This window comes from Salvelinus sp. IW2-2015, linkage group LG13 (genome assembly GCF_002910315.2).
Source record: "Salvelinus sp. IW2-2015 linkage group LG13, ASM291031v2, whole genome shotgun sequence".
Classification (NCBI taxonomy): Eukaryota; Metazoa; Chordata; class Actinopteri; order Salmoniformes; family Salmonidae; genus Salvelinus; species Salvelinus sp. IW2-2015.
In genome coordinates this window covers 26122025-26142264 of record NC_036853.1, presented here as the reverse complement: position 1 = coordinate 26142264, position 20240 = coordinate 26122025, and the positions used below count along the sequence as shown (strand labels likewise).

At 43.0% G+C, this 20240-nt stretch overlaps 1 protein-coding gene across 6 annotated transcripts in view; it reads left to right on the top strand.

The window, feature by feature from the left end:
• The window catches only part of LOC111972365 (ecotropic viral integration site 5 protein homolog), a 96193-nt gene extending 81425 nt beyond the window's left edge, over window positions 1-14768 (top strand). For all 6 annotated transcript variants that reach the window (XM_023999398.2, XM_023999395.2, XM_023999396.3 and 3 more), the window contains 2 exons: window positions 9479-9574; window positions 11926-14768. In XM_023999398.2, coding sequence (XP_023855166.1) covers window positions 9479-9574; window positions 11926-12234 — 405 coding nt within the window. In that variant the 3' untranslated portion in view covers window positions 12235-14768. The remainder of the gene's footprint in view (window positions 1-9478; window positions 9575-11925) is intronic.
• Window positions 14769-20240: the final 5472 nt, after the last annotated feature.

The following is a 20240-nucleotide window of genomic DNA, read 5'->3' as shown; positions in this document are numbered from 1 at the left end:
AGATAGATAGATAGATAGATAGATAGATAGACAGTGGCAAGAAAAAGTATGATAACCCTTTGGAAATACCTGGATTTCTGCATAAATTGGTCATAAAATTTGATCTGATCTTCATCTAGGTCACAACAATAGACAAACACAGTTTGCTTAAACTAGTAACACACAAGCAATTAAATATGTTTTCATGTCTTTATTGAACACACCGTGTAAACATTCACAGTGCAGGGTGGGGAAAGTATGTGAACCCTTGGATTTAATAACTTGTTGACCCTCCTTTGGCAGCAATAACCTCAACCAATTGTGTTCTGTAGTTGCGGACCAGACCTGCACAACAGTCAGGAGGAATTTTGGACAATTCCTCTTTACAAAACTGTTTCAGTTCAGCAATATTCTTAGGATGTCTGGTGAACTGCTCTCGAGGTCATGCCACAGCATCTCAATCGGGTTGAGGTCGGGACTCTGACTGGGCCACTCCAGAAGGCGTATATCCTTCTGTTGAAGCCACTCTGTTGTTGATTTACTTCTGTGTTTTGGGTTGTTGTCCTGTTGCATCACCCAACTTCTGTTGAGTTTCAATTGGTGGACAGATAGCCTAACATTCTCCTGCAAAATTACTTGATAAACTTGGGAATTCATTTTTCCGTTGATGATATTAAGATGTCCAGACCCTGAGGCAGCAAAGCAGTCCCAAACATGATGCTCCCTCCACCATACTTTACAGTTGGGATGAGGTTTTGATGTTGGTGTGGTGTGCCTTTTTTTCTCCACACAGAGTGTTGTGTGTTCCTTCCAAACAACTCAACTGAGTTTCATCTGTCCACAGAATATTTTGCCAGAGGCGCTGTGGAACATCCAGGTGCACTTTTGCGTACTTCAGATGTGCAGCAATGTGGGGGTTTTTGGACAGCAGTGGCGTCTTCCCTGGTGTCTTCCCATGAACACCATTCTTGTTTTACGTATCGTAGACTCGTCAACAGAGATGTTAGCATGTTACAGAGATTACTGTAGGTCTTTAGCTGACACTGATTCTTCTTAACCTCATTGAGCATTATGCACTGTGCTCTTGCATTCGTCTTTGCAGGACAGCCACTCCTAGGGAGAGTAGGAACAGTGCTGAACTTTCTCAATTTTTAGACTATTTGTCTTACCGTGGACTGATAAACATCAAAGCTTTTAGAGATACTTTTGTAACCCTTTCCAGCTTTATGCAAGTCAACAATTATTAATCTTAGGTCTTCTGAGATTTGTTTAGTTCGAGGCATGGTTCACATCAGGCAATGTTTCTTGTGAATAGCAAACTCAAATTGTGATATTTTTTTTATAGGGCAAGGCTGTACATACCATCTAGAAGGCGGAGACAGTACTGGTGCATCAAAGCTGGGACCTTGAGACTGGAAAAACAGCTTCCATCTCCAGGCCATCAGACTATTAAATACTCACCACTAGCCACCGTCCAGTACCCTGCCCTGAACTTTAGTCACTGTTACTAGCCGGCTACCACCCAGTACTCAACCCTGCACCTTAGAGACTGCTGCCCTATGTACAGTACATAGTCATTGAACACTGGTCACTTCAATAATGTTTACATTTACCCACTTCCTATTTATATACTGTATTCTTGTCAAGGCTCATCCTATATAACTGCTGTACACACCTTTTCTATTAATATACTGTCAGTAATGTCTATACACAACATGATATACACTGAGTATACCAAACATTAAGAACATAAGATTGAGTTGCACCCCCACTTTTGGCCTTAGAACAGCCTCAATTCGTCGGGGCATGGACTCTACAAGGTGTTGAAAGCGTGGGATGTCCTTTGGGTGGTGGACCATTCTTGATACACACGGGAAACTGTTGAGCATGAAAAACCTAGCAACTTTGCAGTTCTTGACACAAACCAGTGTGGTTGGCACCTACTACCATACCTCGTTCAAAGGCACTTCAATCTTTAGTCTTGACCATTCACCCTCTGAATGGCACACAAACACAATCCATGTCTCAATGCTTAAAAATCCTTCTTTAATCTGTCTCCTCTTCATCTACACTGTTTGAAGTGGATTTAACAAGTGACATCAATAAGGGATCATAACTTTCACCTGGTCAGTCTATGTCATGGAAGGAGCATGTGTTCTTAATGTTTTTTATACTCAGTGTACATATACACACACCCATCTGGTACTGGGTCAGACCCCCCTTTGCCTCGAACAGCCTGAATTCTTCGGGGAATTCTAGAGGGTGTCGGAAACTCCACAGGGATGTTGGTCCATGCTGACGCGATGGCATCACGCAGTTGCTGTTGATTGGACAGCAGTACATTCATGCTCCAAATAGCCCGTTCCATCTCATCCCAAATATGTTCTATTAGGTTGAGGTCTGGGGACTGACCAGGCCACTCAAGTAAACTGAACTCGCTGTCATGTTCCAGGCCATGTTTTTCCACTCCTCAATTGTCCAGTGTTGGTGATTGCGTGCCCACTGAAGCCACTTCTTCTTGTTTTTAGCTGATAGGAGTGGAACCCGGTGTGGTCGTCTGCTGCAATAGCAAGCTGGCTACATCCTATGATTAGCTACCAAGGTAGTCTCCAAGTGCCTGCCCTATATTGACCTTAAATGCCAATGGGCTACAGTTAGCTGTTGTTAGCAAGGTATCTAGCTAACGTGAGCTATGCACATCTTCCTCTGACATGCTACATCACATTACACGTTAGCATGTTGTATTTAACTAGCTACAGTATCATTCCCCTTTCATCTGTGGTATCATAGCTAACCTGGCTCGCCAACATCAAATAATGTTTTATAACCAAAAGTAGCTACTAGCTAGCTAGTACCAGTTATCTACTTATCTAACATACTCACCCGAACGAGTGGTTTGACGGTTGACCGGCAGCAGAAGTGTCGGATGTAATCCATTCCTCACCATCTGGCAATATTGTTGAAATGCATTGGAAGATACGTTTTATCTAGCTGTGTCCCGTCCAGGTGGTGCTTGTACAAGCAGACCATCTATGGGAGGAAGGATGTCAGCGTTGCGCTGCAGCTGAAACCTGGTCCCCACTTAGTCCGAACACTCCTTGGCGACAACACCAGGCTCCAGAGCATTGAAGCTGTAAAACAAAAATACATAAATTACAATACACACATCTAAAAGTAAAAGAATAGAATTAAGAAATATATAAATATTATGACGAGCAATTGACTAAAATACAGTATATACATATGAAATTAGTAAAACAGTATGTGAAGTGACCAGTGATTCCATGTCTATGTACATAGGGCAGCAGTCTTATGGCCTTGAGATAGAAACTGTTTTTCAGTCTCTCGTCCCAGCTTTGATGCACCTGTATTGACCTCTCCTTCTGGTGGTTGATGTCCTTGATGGTCTTTTTGGCCTTCCTGTGACATCGGGTGCTGTACAGTTGTCCTGGAGGGCAGGCAGTGTGCCCCCGATGATGCGTTGGGCAGAGCGCACCACGCTCTGGAGAGTCCTGCGGTTGTGGGCGGTGCAGTTGCCGTACCCGGCGAGTAATACAGCCCAACAGGATGCTCTCAATTGTACATCTGTAAAAGTTTTTGAGGGTCTTATGGGCCAATCCAAAATTGTTCAGCCTCCTGCGGTTGAGGAGGTCGCTGTTGCGCCTTCACCACACTGTCTGTGTGGGTGGACCATTTCAGATTGTCAGTGATGTGTACGCCGAGGAAGCTTTTCACCTTCTCCACTGTGGTCCTGTCGATGTGAATAGGGGAATGCTCTCTCTGTTGTCTCCTGAAGTCCACGATCAGCTCCTTCGTTTTGTTGAGGGAGAGGTCATTTTCCTTGCACCATTCCGCCAGGGCCCTCACCTCCTCCCAGTAGGCTGTCTCGTCATTGTTGGTAATCAGGCCTAATACTGTTCCGTCATCTGCAAACTTGATGATTGAGTTGGAGGCGTGCGTGGCCACGCATTCATGGGTGAACAGCGAGTACAGAAGGGGGCTGAGCACACACCCTTGTGGGGACCCTGTGTTGAGGATCAGTGAAGTGGAGGTGTTGTTTCCTACCTCCACCACCCGCCCGTCAGGAAGTCCAGGACTCAGTTGCACAGGGCGGGGTTCAAACCCAGGGCCCCGAGCTTAATGATGAGCTTGGAGGGTACCCATACAGCTCTGTGAAGCGCAGAGCCTGAGCTCTGACGTCATTTATAGCATGTTACTGTAAAGCCACTGCATTCCAATTTAGGCGCTAATCAGTGCACAAATCTTCAATTTTCAGCTTGTATACGGGCAAGAGTGTAAATGGTTATTTAGTGTCAATATACTTTTTTTAAACCAACATCCCCTCCATATTTACACACACACACACACACACACACACACACACACACACACACACACACACACACACACACACACACACACACACACACACACACACACACACACACACACAGTGTGGTCTGAGGTTTTGTTACTAGGTTCTTCAACAACAACACTGCATCAACACCAGCGTTCACCACTACCGAGTACCGCCCCCTCACTCTCGCGGGTCCTGCAATGAAACCATTATTTGCCACTTATGATCATGTCAATCTTCATTATACTGAGTTTCTTTTTGATTTAGCTGTCTTCGAATATGTGTATGGAAGCTAATAGTTACTGCAGTTGGTAGTTGCCAGACAGACGTTTACCAGCTCTTGAAGGTTTTAAATAACCACTTTGTGTTAATCAGAGCCCATGCCATGTGGTGCCAGTGGTGAGCTCTTGGTTTGTGGTTTGAGAACCTGGTTGCAGCTCTAAAGGTTGTGGGTAGATGCCCCGTCTTACCTTTGCCTTCAGTCGCTCTGGTTGTAGGCCCAGGAGAAGGAGTGCAAGAAAGCAATGACTGATAAATTGTTGTCCACTGCGTTTAACACCTCACGTAAAAGACACATAAAATGTGTCTGATGGCATGCTTTAAAATGAGAGGTTTGGGCTTTGTGAAAAGACTGTGATCATGAGCCGAGCTACAGTACAAGGCACTTTTCCCCAAAAAGTGAAGAAAGCAGGTCCTATCAACTTAAATAGTAATTGTTTGGTGTGTTAAACCAATAACCAATTGGAGGGTGGTTCGCACACAAAAGTAGACAACTTCAGATATTCCTTTCTCGTTTTTTTTAAATCTGGGTTTTTTTTCACCTCCAAATAGTAATGTATGATGTGTAGCTTTAGTGAACTCATCCGATGAGTGCCGCCTCACTTCTGCCCACTACACCTTGCAGTTTTTCCCCTCATCACTGTCGTACTCTTACCTTGAAAAAGCCCCCGCGGTTGTCTGCCTATCTTCCTCTAACCAACACTTCACTATGTCCCACCTACACTACGGCCCGCTGATGGAAAGTATTCACCACCAGTGCGGCATTTATTTATGGTATTTTTTTTATTGATAGAATTTCACAATTCTAGGTTTGCGAGGAACTTCCAGTACTAAACTACCATAAATATAATAAATATGGTACATAAATATGTATCATGAGGTAAAGCGCTCAGTCAGTGAAACCGAATGTATAGTAAAATGGACATCAGGGTTTTTGCATTGCTGTTGCAGTATAAATGTAGCTGTATGTATATGTGATCCATGGTAATACCACAGCTCGGCTATCTTCTTGTCAAGAGAAGAAACCACTTCCTATTGTGAGTCGAAGACACTCTGACAGCTAGAACCAGAGGTGACATGTTGGAAGCCTATCTATGATTTGTACTTCTGCATGCGTGATTGCCTCACAGATTTCCATGTATATTTAACAGAGGGGCTTTTGCAAATTCAGTGGTTATTAGAGGTTCCTCATAGTGTTTTCGGACTGCTCTCTTGGTAATTGCGTCTGCAGTTTTATCGGTAAATACATGGTGGTTTGCATTTACAAACAAATTACGTGTTGTTTGTCATCATTTCTATTGTGTGTGAGGAAACTGGTCAAAAAGTCACATTTCCTGTCATAGTATCTATGCTTGTTTTTTTTTTTTACCCTAATAGCGTTAGTGCAACTATTGTTCTTTGGATGGGACATGTGCCACAAGATTGTAGAGAGCATGACACTGAACACGAAAGAGCACTCACTTGGCTCACAGCTAGTTTGACATTGGGCGCAAGCAACTATTGTTAATTGGGAAAAAGTCACAAAGTGACCCTGTTATGGACATGACGTGTCACAAGATTAAATTTGTGCAATCTAACGCTCCTCTACCACAGCCATATACAGTGCCTTCAGAAAGTATTCACACCCTTTGACTTATTCCACATTTTGTTGTGTTACAGCCTGAATTCAAAATGTATAAAAATAAATTGAAAATGTATTGAAAATGAAATACAGAAATATGTAATTTACATAAGTATTCACACCCCTGAGTCAATACATGTTAGAATCACCTTTGGTAGTCTTCTTGAGTTAGTCTCTAAGAGCTTTGCACACCTGGATTGTGCAATATTTGCCCATTTTTATATTTTTCAAGCTCTATCAAATTGCTTGTTGATCATTACTAGACAACCATTTTCAAGTCTTGCCATATATTTTCAAGCAAATGAAAGTCTAAACTGTAACTCGGCCACTGGTAAGCTACTCCAGTGTAGATTTGGCCTTGTGTTTTAGGTTATTGACCTGCGGAAAGGTGAATTTCTCCCAGTTTCTGATGGAAAGGTTTTCCTCTAGGATTTTGCCAGTGCTTGGCTCCATTCCATACATTATTTTTATACTGAAAAACTCCCCAGTCCTTAACGATTACAAGCATAGCCATAACATGATGCAACCTCCACTATTCTTGTAAATATGGAGAGTGGTACTCTGTGTTGTGTTGGATTTGAACACTTCAGCTTTTCAATTTGTTTTGCAAACATTTCGGGAAAACATAATTCCACTTTGACATTATGGGGTATTGTGTGTAGACCAGAGACGACAAAAATATTCTCAATTTAATCCACTTTAAAAATTCACGCTGTAACAACAAAATGTGGAGGCACTGTAAACCAAGATTGAATGTCGAGAGGACAAACAAACAACAATGTCAGTAGCCAACAGCCGTAGGACAACAACCACCTACGGGGGAGGGTGGAGGTGTTGTGTAGACCTGGAGGGATGCAGTCAGGCGAGCCATGGCTGTGTCCCAAATGGCACCCTATTCCCCATACATGGCTGCCCATAGTCTCTGGTCAAATGTAGTGCAGTATATAGGGAATGGGTTACCATTTGGAATGTACCCATGACTTAAGACATTTGACATCCCTGGCCACAGTCCCTAACCCCCTGGCCACAACTTGGCACCTGGTGATTCACACAGCTGAGTACGAGGAAGTCTTATTAACTGCCTCTCCCTTATCACTAGCTAGCTCTGTCAGGAGAGAGGGAGGGGGGNATCCAACGTTTTTGCAGTATGAAAGTAGCTGAATGTATGTGTGACCCATGATAATACCACAGCTCGGCTATCTTCTTGTCAAGACAAGACAAGAAACCACTTCCTACTGTGAGGCGAAGACAAACTGACAACTGTTGGAGGCCTATCTATGATTTTGTCCTTCTGCATGCATGATATGCTCCCCAGATTTAGATGTATATTTAGCAGGGGGCTTTAGAATGTGCTGTWGCAAATTCAGTGGTTATTAGAGGTTCCTCAGTGTTTTTGGACTCCTCTCTTGAGAATTGTGTCTGCAGTTTTACATGGTGGTTTGCTTTTACAAAGAAATTAAGTGTCATCTCCTTTGTCAAAAAGTAATGTTTCCTGTCTTGTGGTTTCTATAGGTGTTTGTTTTTAACACTAATTATATTAGTGTAACTATTGTTATTGGGGTAACTATTGGTTTTTTGTGTTGGCCATATGTCGCGAGATTGCACAGAATCAATCTAACGCTACTCTGCCATAGCCATATAAACCAAGACTGATTGTAGAGAGAGAACAAGCATGAAACTGAACACGAGATCTGGCCATCTAAACCATGCTGAAATGCCCATCTGTCAGAGGGAAACAAGCCACCATGTCACTAGCCAAAAGCTGTACAACAATAACCTCTGGGAGGTCTGGGAAAGCAGGTTGGCGTTTTTTGAGATGAGTCTTGTCCTGGAGGAAGAACTGAACGGTTTCCTCTAAATTGGCCAGCTGCAAAGTCGAAGTTGGCTATATTGTAAAAATTCATGAAAACAAAAATTTTGGCTTTTTGGTCTTCATTTAAGGCTATGATTAGGCATTAGGGTTAGCAGTGTGGTTAGGTTTAAAATCTGATTTTATGGCTTTGTGACACTGCCAGCTAGTGACCACTCGGCAGAGCTGCCTTCAGAACAACATTCATTATGAAAAACACTAACCTGCTGTGGGTGTAGCATAGAACTAGAGGGGCGCAGGCAGGCGAAGGAAGCCATTCCTGCATCCCAAATGGCACCCTATTCCCTATATAGAGCACTACTTTTGACCAGAGCCCAATGGGTGCCCAAAGGCTCTAATCAGTAGTACAGTATATAGGGAATAGGGTGCCATTTGGGATGCACAACATGACTTAAAGACGTTTGACGTGTCTGGCCACAGCCCCTAACCCCCTGGCACCTGGGGATCCACACAACTGAGTACGAGGAAGTCTTGCTAACTGCCTCTCCCTTATCACTAGCTCTGTCAGGAGGGAGGGAGGGAACCTCAAGAAAAACACAGATTCCAGGAAGAACAGCTGCTTGCTTAGATCTCACATTGTCAGCAGCTTGTCAGGGTCCTAGGCCTACACCCTCAACCTCTCAACCATAACCTGACCACAGGAATCGAGAACGTTGTATACATTTTGAGGTGTTGGGTCAGACAGAGGTGGTTCTCAGCTCACTACCTCACCCACCCCACCCCTGCGTTTTACATCTTCCCCATTTTCCCCCCTCCCCTGTTCCCACGTTGCAGGTTGTGGTTAGCCTGAACCCTTCAGCCTGTGACGATGTCCCTCTCTCTCTCTTTCTCTCTGTCTTTCTGTCTGTCTGTCTGTGTCTGTGTCTGTCTGCGTGCGTGTGTGCGTGCTTATAAACTATCCCAGGCTTTAGACAGGAATAAGTTTAGGTTTATAATGGGGTATGTGTGTGTCTCCTACTGCTGCAGCTGTCTGCGCTGATGAAGGTAAACAGCACGTGTCATGTTTGACTGTTACTAGGCTCATCCCCAGGGCCCAAAGAGGAAAACGATACCAACGACTATATCTATCTTGTTAGTATAGCTAGGCCCCCCTCCATCTTTTACTAAGTCAACAGTCACTCTGTACATATCTTCTAGGATGCTTCTGTTATGCAAGTTTTCCAATGAGATAGCTCAAGTGTCTCTTGTCTGGTGGTAGTTGTCTCCCTCCCTCCCAATCTGCTTATCAAGTTGCCCTAGTAACAGCTCAAGGTTTCCAACATTTAAAGCGTCCACAGTGTCACAAACGTATTATCGCCTCTCCAGTGGTCTTATGCTTAGAGGAACAATGATAAGCTATGCTTTAAGACATGTTTTCTGTTTGTTCCTACAGAAAGAAGAAGGGAAGGTCCAGGGCCAGCTGAACAACACAGACTCCAGTCAGTACATCCGAGACCTGAAGGACCAGATAGCTGAGCTCAAACATGAGGTGAGCAGTTACAACAGGGGAATACTGAACCAGGGGAATAACAAACACCGCTTGTACCTGTTGTTTTCAGAGACTATTTTTTTTGCTATTTTTCTCACGTGTTTTTGCTCAGATTTGTCTATTTTGAAGCCAACTGTAGAAGTGTAAACTACACCCATAAGCTTCCTGCGCTGAGGGTGTTGATGTACCAGCACACACCCCTCTCCTGTAACTCTATTATTTTAACGCTAAAACCCACTCTTCACCATACTGAGAGAGCAATGGAGGACCCAGATTGAACGGAATGGAGTCTCATAAACTACTTGTGCTCCTCTGTGTGCACCACAGCTGGCTATTCTCATCCGAATAGCTAGATCAAGGATTTGAAGGTTATGAATTTCATCACATAAATAGACATCTACAAGATCAGCTACAGGTTTGCCGGTTTGACTTTGACACAATCACTTCAGCAGAGTGGGCCATCTTTGATCAGAATAGTGTCCTTCATATAATACAAACACCTGATCAGGCCTGAATGTAGGATTCTCTTGTAGGATTATATATGCAGAACCTGATGCACCCTTTTATTCTGTGTAATGTGTGTGCACGGTATTGTAATATGACATTTGGCACATTTTATAAACAACTGTTATAATGTGAAAAGAGTGGTGGAACCCCAACCCCCCCGAAAGAAAATAACAGAAAAGAGAAGTAGAAGAACAAAGCAACTTGTTTTCTTCCAGCAAATCAATGATTTACCAGGGAGGATGTAGTCAGATTTTTATCTCCTCCTAAAATAAAATAAAAAGAGGACAACAAAAGGCTGGTAGACTTGTGGTTGAACTGAGCTGCACTAAATCATGCATTGTGTCGCTCTGGGTCTCCTATCAAGACTGTGCAGCCAGCCAGGCAGTCAGTTAAACAGTCGGTCAAGCAAGCCGAAAAACAGTCAAGGTAGTCAGTCACAGTTAGTCAAACAGGCAGTCAGCCAGGCAGTCAGTTAGCCAGGCAATCTGTCTGTCAGGCAGGCGTGGAGGCAAACAGTCAGGCAGGTCGGTTAGAACAGAATCTGCCCCACCTCTCCTCTGGGCTGTACTCAGTTGCATCTCAAATTTCACCCTATTCCCTATATAGTGCACTATTTCAAAAGTAGTGCACTATATAGGGAATAAGATGCCATTTGGGACACAACCAGGGCTGTTGGTGTGGCCAGGGGGTGCTGAAGAATGGGTGGCTGTGAAGCTGTGAATCATGCTTTCTGAAGTGTTGTTGGTGACAGGTTCTGAGTGACAAGAAATGACCTCATAGCCATGTTCTGGATGTATAAACCCCTCCCCCATGACCTGAGATATCTAATCCTGGACATGCTACAGTTAGCAGGAAATACTGACAAGACTACTGAATTTGTTTTTATTTGCACACACAAGATGAAATATGGTTATAAGAATTTAAAGACAAAAAAGTAGCAGGATAGGTTAAATATAGAGACATATATATTCTAGTTATTCCATTTTTGTCAGTGGGTAATTATTAGGCCCAATTTCTGCATTTCTTGGTGACAGCAGTAGAGCAGTAGTGAGACCAAAGGCTCAGTGTAGACAGACCAAGGAAAAGAAGAAGGGGTAAAAGTGTGCCGCCCACAATGTGCTATTTCAATCACACATTCTCATAAGAGTGCTGGGTTTACAGTCAGCCACAGAGAGTTGCGCGAAACCAAAGTTGACTAATTTCTCTCAGGATCAAAAAGACGTCTCAAATGGCTCTTGGCTTTTAGCACTTAACTTTCTTTGCACACTTGTGTCAGTCAAACTGTAGTTTGAAATCACTGATCTCTGTCATAAATTGGTAGTTTTTTAAAGCCCTGGTATTTGAGGAAAGTGACATGTACCGGTACAAGAACTAAATTGAGTCATTTCTCTAAGTGTGTCTCTCTCCCTACATGTTTGTCTTTGCGAGGCAGGTTGATCCAGGTGACTTCTAGGCAGGGCAGGTGTGGTCCAGAACAACATTTTAACCTGACCTATCTGACCCATCTTTCACTAGTTTCGCAGCCCATACCGAATATATGATGTGTAATTAATTGTTTTGTGGAAGGGAGGAGCATGATCAGTGAATGAACACACGTCTACCAATGAGTGTGAACGTGCCTCTTCCATGCGTTTAGAAATCCATCTCCTCCCATTGTCGATATTTCAGAACTGATGTTTTCATTAGTGTTGACCTCATTGTCTTTGTTGTAGTTTGTGCATGTGGTTTCCATAAAGAGCAACAACTCAAATGTTCTCAGGGCCTCTTCCCGTGGCGATGTATGGATCTGTCCCCATTACACTCCGCATGCGCCCCTGTTAAACACCCCTCGTCTGTCTCCACAGATCCGCTGCTTAAAAGGCCAGAGGGCAGGCAGCATGTCCAATCAGCCCAGTTTTGACAGGATCCGCATCGTCAATCACTACATACCAGACGATGAGTCGTACCAATCCTCAGACGAAGACGCAGGCAAGACCCCCTCGCACCTGGACCCTCAGCAGAGCAGTAGCAGCCACACCAGCCTCATCAGGCTGCACCCCTCCCTGGATCTGGATAATAGGCTGGGGGATACAGACAGTGAGGGGGATGATGATGGGGAGGGTCTGGTTCTCACTGTGCCTCCCAACGGCACCCACAAACACACCACCGTGTGACCCGGTAACTGGGTGATGGGCACCATCGCTAGCCTAATGGAGGCTGATCAGGGCTGTTCTGATCTAATACAGGTGGTGTCCATGGTAGCAAGCCACACTCCTCAGGAGCATGACGTCTAAGTCTGTCTATGGGAGTCCAACGTAGGGAGCTTCTTGGAATGGAATCTTTGGAAGCTTGGAGTGGAACGTGTCATCTTTGTCATCAAGTGAAGTCATCGCAGAATCACACCTGTGGTGGAGTTGGCTGTTTTCTTTGTGTTACTCAGTTTGCTTTATTCTTGTTTTGCCAAAACCAGATTGAGGAGGATCATATCAGTGAGTTGCTCTGGTCTGATCCCCAAGTGGATGGATCAGAGAAGGACAACATGAAGGCTCTTTAGCTTCTTGAGCTCCACAGAGCCAGACTGACCACCAAGGGAGTGGATGGGGGTTACCCCATCTACGGTGACCTCACCCAGGCAACCAAACTATGGGCTCTCCCTCAGCCCCACAACACCAACCATGGTACAACAGACACAACACACAGAGAGACTGTGCAATAGAATGTTTTACGCTTTATGGTGATGATGACACTTCATTCAATCAGTTTTAATTTTTTATCGCATTTTTAAGTGAACCATCAAAATGTATAGAGCCATTTTGTGTCTGTCTTTATCATACGGAGGGAATGATGTACTGGAGAGTGATGTCTCTATTGAACATGGTTAAAGAGCCCCAGTATCAAACAATAACTGTGGTTGTGTCCCAAATGGCACCCTATTCCCTATATAGTACACTACTTTTGACAGGAACCCTATGGGCCCTGGTCAAAAGTAGTGCACTTTAAAGGGGATAGGGTGCCATTTGGGGTACGGATATAAAACCTGCCGTATCCGAAGGTCAATGGGAATCCAGTATCTGTGTATATACTGTATATGTAAATAGTTGTTTTTTTTGGGACTTGAAAATGTTTATCTAATGAATTATTGCATATCTAATGTTTATAATGTATTGTATTTTTAGACTGAAAGTGACATATCACTCTTAGTGTTGTCAAGACCCATGGATAACTGATTGCCAGACATTTCTTCCACAAACATGGGCTGCGTTCCGATTCTCTACCCTTCTCCAGAAGTGAGCACTCATTCACCTTCCCTCATACTTTTAAATGCATTGGATTGGTGCAAGCATGGCTGAAGGGAGTTTACAGCATTATTCCTTGCACCAATGCATTTATTTTAAATCCATGTGGGGGAATGTGCGAGTCCACACTCCACGAGGAGGGTAGAGAATGGGAACGTAGCCAATCTCAATGTACTGTATGCGTTTTCTTATCTCATACTTATCTTCTCTGGCAGGATGATTTTCCCTTTGGAGGAAGGACTGATGTAGGATCATTGCATAATTTCATAGATTAGAATACATTTCAGCATGCTGGTTAATGAAAGCATGTACCTAACTTAAGTGAACCAACCATCCCAGATTTAGAGGGCTGATTTTAAAGTACTGCTCTTTCTAAGGTGGGTATCCTAGTCTGTTAATAAAATACAAAAATTACGGGACATAATGAAAAGTATGAGGACAGAGATCTGTGATCTGAGTCTTGTATGAACACCAATAACATTAAACAGAGGTATTGCTATGTTGTTATTTTGCACTAAGTGAATGGCAGTCCAAGCCAAGGGAACATAACTTTATTTCCAGAATGCAATATATTAACATAAGAGTGAACAACACTTCTATCTGAAAATACTAAGAAGATCATTCTAAATGTTAGTCAAATGGTAAACTATTCCCTATACAGTGCACGACTTCTGACTAGAGCCCTGGATGAAAGTAGTGCACAATGTTGGGAATAGGGTGCCATTTGGGACGAATCCTAAGACATGTCCTGTTTTGTTTCCTATGTGAACGAAGCAAAGTGCATTGTGTCAAGTGTTACCAAAGTGTAGGAGCCGTTGTATAGGCCTGGTACCAAATCAGTTTGTGCTGTATAGCCTATAACTCCTGTGGTCATTGTGATGCTTTGGAATGACAGCTCTGGGACCAGGCTGCAACTGTAAACCGTAGGCTCTGCCTGCCAGAGAAATAAGCACCACTCTGTTTCAAAAGGGATGAATGACATTGATTCATTATCAGGATTAACATAACACTAAAACAGCCTCCTCTAGGTTGAAAAATGACCAGAACAAGGGACACCTGATAATAGCTAGATTTGGTCATTTTTGACCGCAGTGGCCCTTTAAGACATTAGAACCACAACTTATCAGCCAAGTGTCTTTCTATTCAGAATGCACTGCAATCCTCTGACTCATTGTTCAGATGGGTTTTTGTGATAGTGTTGTGATATTACCTGGTTAAGTACTATGACAGATGGAATCCATATTTGGAGAGGTATTATGATGCAGTTTTGGCACTTTGAGGGAATAAAATGCATTTTAGAAGAGTAGTCTACATAAGGCAGCGAACCGTTAACACTATGGAATAATTCTTATCACACTCATGTATGTGAGATTGATGTGTGTGACGTCACAAATAAACTAACTATTTGATAACTGTTTTCAGTGTTTTTAGTTCTGTTATGTTAATGTTATAAATGGTGATTACAGATGTGCTGTAGTAGTCACCATGGTAGAGCATATACCATTTCTTTCTCACTTCTAGTGCAGTATCATGTCATTGGTTTCCAATTTCTAAAATAACCTCAATAGTTTTGGGTTGCATTAGTGATGTGCTATTTCCGTGTGTTTGTGGTGTGTGTGGTGTATGATATATATATATATATATATAGTATATATATATATATATATATATATATATATATACACACACACAGTTGAAGTCAGAAGTCCACAAGCTTCCCACAATAAGTTGGGTAATTTTGGCCCATTCCTCCTGACAGAGCTGGTGTAACGGAGTCAGATTTGTAGGCCTCCTTGCTCGCCCACGCTTTTTCAGGTCTGCCCACACATTTTCTATAGGATCGAGGTCAGGGCTTTGTGATGGCCTCTCCAATACCTTGACTTTGTTGTCCTTAAGCCATTCTGCCACAACTGTGGAAGTATTCTTGGGGTCATTGTCCATTTCGAAGACCCCATTTGCGACCAAGCTTTAGCTTCCTGACTGATGTCTTGAGATGTTGCTTCAATATATCCACATAATTTTCCTCCCTCATGATGCCATCTATTTTGTGAAGTGCACCAGTCCCTCTTGCAGCAAAGCACCCCCACAACATGATGCTGCCATCCCCATGCTTCAGCTTGGGATGGTGTTCTTCGGGGGGGGGGGGGGGGGTTTGGTGGGAAATGTTGTCAGAAGTTTAAAGATTAAAACAAAAATGTTCATTTTACCCAAACACATACCTATAAATAGTAAAACCAGAGAAACTGATAATTTTGCAGTGGTATCTATTTTTTTCCAGAGCTGTATATCCTTATAGTCAAATGCATTAGGTATACTTGTTTTCTTTAGATTTCGGGGTGGTTTAAATTGTACAGTTAAAACGTACAACGGCCATTGAATAAAACATAAAATAATTATACAGCACTTTGTGGCCCTTATTAAACTATATTAATTTGTATTTGCCAATTTGACGAGATTCACTGTAGAGCTTAGTTTGATATAGCGCTGTCCAGCCCAGCCTCACATTCAATTCGCGCATATACAGTATGTACAAAATGTATTTCAGCAGATTTCGTGCGTTTTTGTGCATTTTTGGGTGTTTTGGGGTGGTTCAATTCGTTTGAAAATACACGAATTTCTGTGCTACTTTATTTGTGCGAAAATACACAAATTTCTGTGCTACTTAATTCGTGCGAAAAGACACGAATTTAACCAGTAGGCGACACAAAGCCGTTGCAACAACCATAGACGCGATCGCCTGTATTTATTTATTTTACGTTATGAATATATATATTTTGTCTTTTTTTAACCATATAAACATAAGAGGTTATATATATATCGTCTTTATTTAATCCCTATTAAAACATTGTGGTTTTATGCCTATATGTACTGTTTTCGATTTTTCTGAACAGACTTCAGTATAGAATGAATCATGCAATGCATGATGGCTAATGTGTTTTATTCGTTGTAGTTCCATGTATTTCTTAAAAAACAAACGTGTAAACCATTTTTATTGACCAGAATGTAACTGAAAATACAATGGCAGCCTTGCATTGTCCATCAATAACAAAACTTTTTTTTTTGTTTATAACATTTGGGGAAACGTATGCAGTCATTGTAGTCTTACATTTTGTTGGCCAACCAAAATTACCAAAACGTTAACCCGTAATAAGGCTAGGGTGGCTGAGTGTAAATACATGGCTCTGAGTGTAAGCACCTTTTCACTAGAAACGTCTTGTGTTCAAATTACCGTCAGTGCGAAATAGCTAGAAACCTTTCGTATTTCCACTTGGCGCACCTACTGTTACGATAACGATAAATCAAGTGCAATACCTGCGTCGACCTGTGTCGAGCAGCAAAACACCGGAAAGCTTCTAGCCTACCGGAAAGTTACAAGAAGAACAAGAATAGTTACCTCATCCGGTCATGTGACACTCTGGATGCCCCCTAAAAGCAATTTCAACCGTTTTGAAAAATGACGCCTGGTAACCCCAAAAAATACCAGGTGCATGAAGAGTTTGGACTTAGAATATTTTTGAAAACCTCCATAATCACTCAGGCCATTGACTCGAGAAGAAAAAACATAAAATATTTTCCAGAAGAAAAAACTGAATATTTTTTGAAAACCTCCATAAATCACTCAGGCCACACCCATTGATTTGGGGCGGTAGTATAGCGCTCCAGAGCGGGTATGGAAGTCTGGATCCCCCCTAAAAGCATTTAAGGCTCTGTGTGTCTTTAAGCACCATACTTTTCACTCCGGCTTGTGTGTGTGTGTGTGTGTGGTGTGTGTGTGTGTGTGTGTGTTGTGTGTGTGTGTGTGTGTGTGTGTGTGTGAGAGAGCTTTTCTTTGACATCTGTTTAGCGAAATTACGATTACAGTTCATGAGGGTTGACCGATTCACACATTTAAAGTTTTTGAAAGATCTGACTTTTTTAAACCTTCGAAACAGCACCTATGACCCCATTTTAAGGCACTTCCGGTTGGCACAGGAAGCTATAAGTAAATACATATCCTGATCGGGGTATGCTTTTACAGAATCTGAGTTTTAAGTCTATACGTTAAGAACTGACTGATTTACACAGGGTTGAATGCACTATATATCAGAAAACTGCTGGTTGGGTATGGCAAAACACTTTTAGGGTGATTTTATCACTTCCGGTTGCTCCAGGAAGCTTAGAATCAACACAGAGTAGACCTCATAGTGGCTTGATGGATTGTCATTGAAGACAGGTTCATAAGACATTCATAACCCACATAGGCTTCAGGTTGAATTTAGGGGTGCAAGCAATGTGTTCCTATGGGGTGAGATGTCATTGTAAACTGTTTGATGTAAACACCTTCTTTTAACTGTTAAGGGTTAATGCCACACGGTCAAGGTTAGGCTTGCACAGAGACCTTAGGAACGTTCCTGAGGTCAAATTGTGCTTCTAAACCTTAACAGTTCTCTCTCTGTCTCCCAAAAGCAAAAGACTTGAAATGTAGGTCAAGGGTCATCTTCTGTCACTGTCGCTGCGTCAGACCGAGCAAGCTACGGTCAACGGGGCATCTCGTTGAACTCGGCACGGCTATGGTGATGTCATTTTTATGTGTGATTTCAGAATGCTATATTGTGTGTTTTTCACTGTTGAAACATATTGCAAATGCAACAAAAGTCAACTAGCAAGTCAGTGTCCATCAGCCAATTAGATATTTTCAGACACCAAACTGATACCATCTGACTCCAAACTCACTTTTTCCAACTCGTTTAGAAGCCAACTATCACATATTTCAGAGCAGGCCCAAAATTCACAGCGCCTTCCATTTAAACCATAATAAAAAACAATAATAGGTAGTTATGTTCTAGCTGCGGGTCCAGTTTTCACATTATTTTTAGCCCTATGTGAGGCGACCTCGAATCCCAAGTTTCGGCTCGATAGTCATTCGGTGCCCGAGCAAACCTTAATTGGTGCTGAAATTCCACTTTTTTCCATGCCTTGCTACGGGGTCCTTGAATGAGCTATCGGACAGAAATGCGGGGTCCGTCTCTATGGGCCGAGACGGTTTCAATGCACCTAGTCGTGCAACTCTGGGACTTTTCTAAATGTCACCATTTTGTAATGCTCAAAATGAATTGAAGTCAATGCAAATGCACCGAGGCTTTTTATCGGTCCGAGAACCTTCTAGAGCCACATAACTCACCTGCTTAATCGACCTGAGCTCTAGAACAGGTTTGTAAAGTTTCAGAACTCTAGGTCTGACGGTTCTTTAAAAGTTCAAACAAAGTAACTATTGCAGGCACTGTCTGCCCTCTAAGCCCCTCAGTGTGTCACTCCATCCTTTCTGTGTGGGTGTGAAATTTTCCTTGAAATCTGATGGATGAATGACTGATTTACAGTTCATGAGGGTTGCCTATTCACATATATTAAGTTTTGGAAAGATTTGACTTTTTAACCCTTCGAAACAGCCCTTTTGACACCAATTATGGCACTTCCGGTTGGCACAGGAAGCTGAAAGTAAACACATATCCTCATTGGAGTGGGCTTTTACAGAATCCTGAGTTTTAAGTCTATACGTTAAGAACTCACTGATTTACATAGGGTTGAATGCACTATTTCTCTCAAACTGCAGGTTGGGTATGGCAAACACTTTAGGGTGATTTAACCACTTCCGGTTGCTCCAGAAGCTTAGAATCGACACAGGTAGACCTCATAGTGGCCTGATGGATTGTCATCGAAGACAGGTTCATAAGGCATTATTAACCCACATAGGCTTCAGGTTGAATTTAGGGAGCAGGCATGTCTCCTATGGGGAGACATGTCATTGTAAAACTGTTGATGTAAACACCTTCTTAACTATTAAGGGTTAATGCCACACGGTCAATGTTAGGCTTGCACAGATCGGGAGGACTTTAGGAACGTTCCTGAGGTCAAATTGTGCTTCTAACCTTAACGGTTCTCTCTCTGTCTCCCAAAAGCAAAAGATATGAAATTGAGGTCAAAGGGTCATTTGGGTCCTTCTTCTTGTCCCTGTCGCTGCACTCAGACCGAGCTAGCTACGGTCAAGCGGGCATCTCGTTGAACTCGGCACGGCCTGGAGATAATGGCATGCCATTGCAGGCTTTGTGTGTCTTAAGCACCGTACTTTTTCACTCCATCCTTTTATCCCCTTTTCTTCGTGGTATCCAATCGCTAGTAATTACTATCTTGTCTCATCGCTACAACTCCCGTATGGGCTCAGGAGAGACGGGTCGAAAGCCACGCGTCCTCCGAAGCACAACCCAACCAAGCCGCACTGCTTCTTAACACAGCGCGCCTCCAACCCGGAAGCCAGCCGCACCAATGTGTCGGGGAAACACCGTGCACATGGCCCCTTGGCTAGCGCGCACTGCCCCCGGCCCGCCACAAAAGTCGCTGGAGCGCGATGAGACAAGGATATCCCTACCGGCCCAACCCTCCCTAACCCGGACGACGCTAGGCCAACGGACCTCCCGTCCGGCCGGCTGCGGCAGAGCCTGGGCGCAAACCCAGAGACTCTGGTGGCGCAGCTAGCACTGCGATGCAGTGCCCTAGACCACTGCGCCACCGGGAGGCAGATCTGACCTTTTTAACCCTTCGAAACTGACCCTATGGCAACATTTGAAGTACTTCCGGTTGCATAGGAAGCTGAAAGTGAACACATATCCTCCTTGGGTAGGCTCTTATATAATGTTGAGGTTTAAGTCTTTATGTTAAGAACTGACTTATTTACAGAGGGTTAAATGAGTGTGTGTATTTTCATAAAATCACATAAAATCACAGAATTCTGGCAGAGCTTCGAGACCCACTAAAAAATGTTCGTCTGAACACACTGCAACTGGATCTGTAACTTTTTTTTTTAACTCCTTTTTGTGAACATGACCAATTTGTCAATGTACGATTTCTCT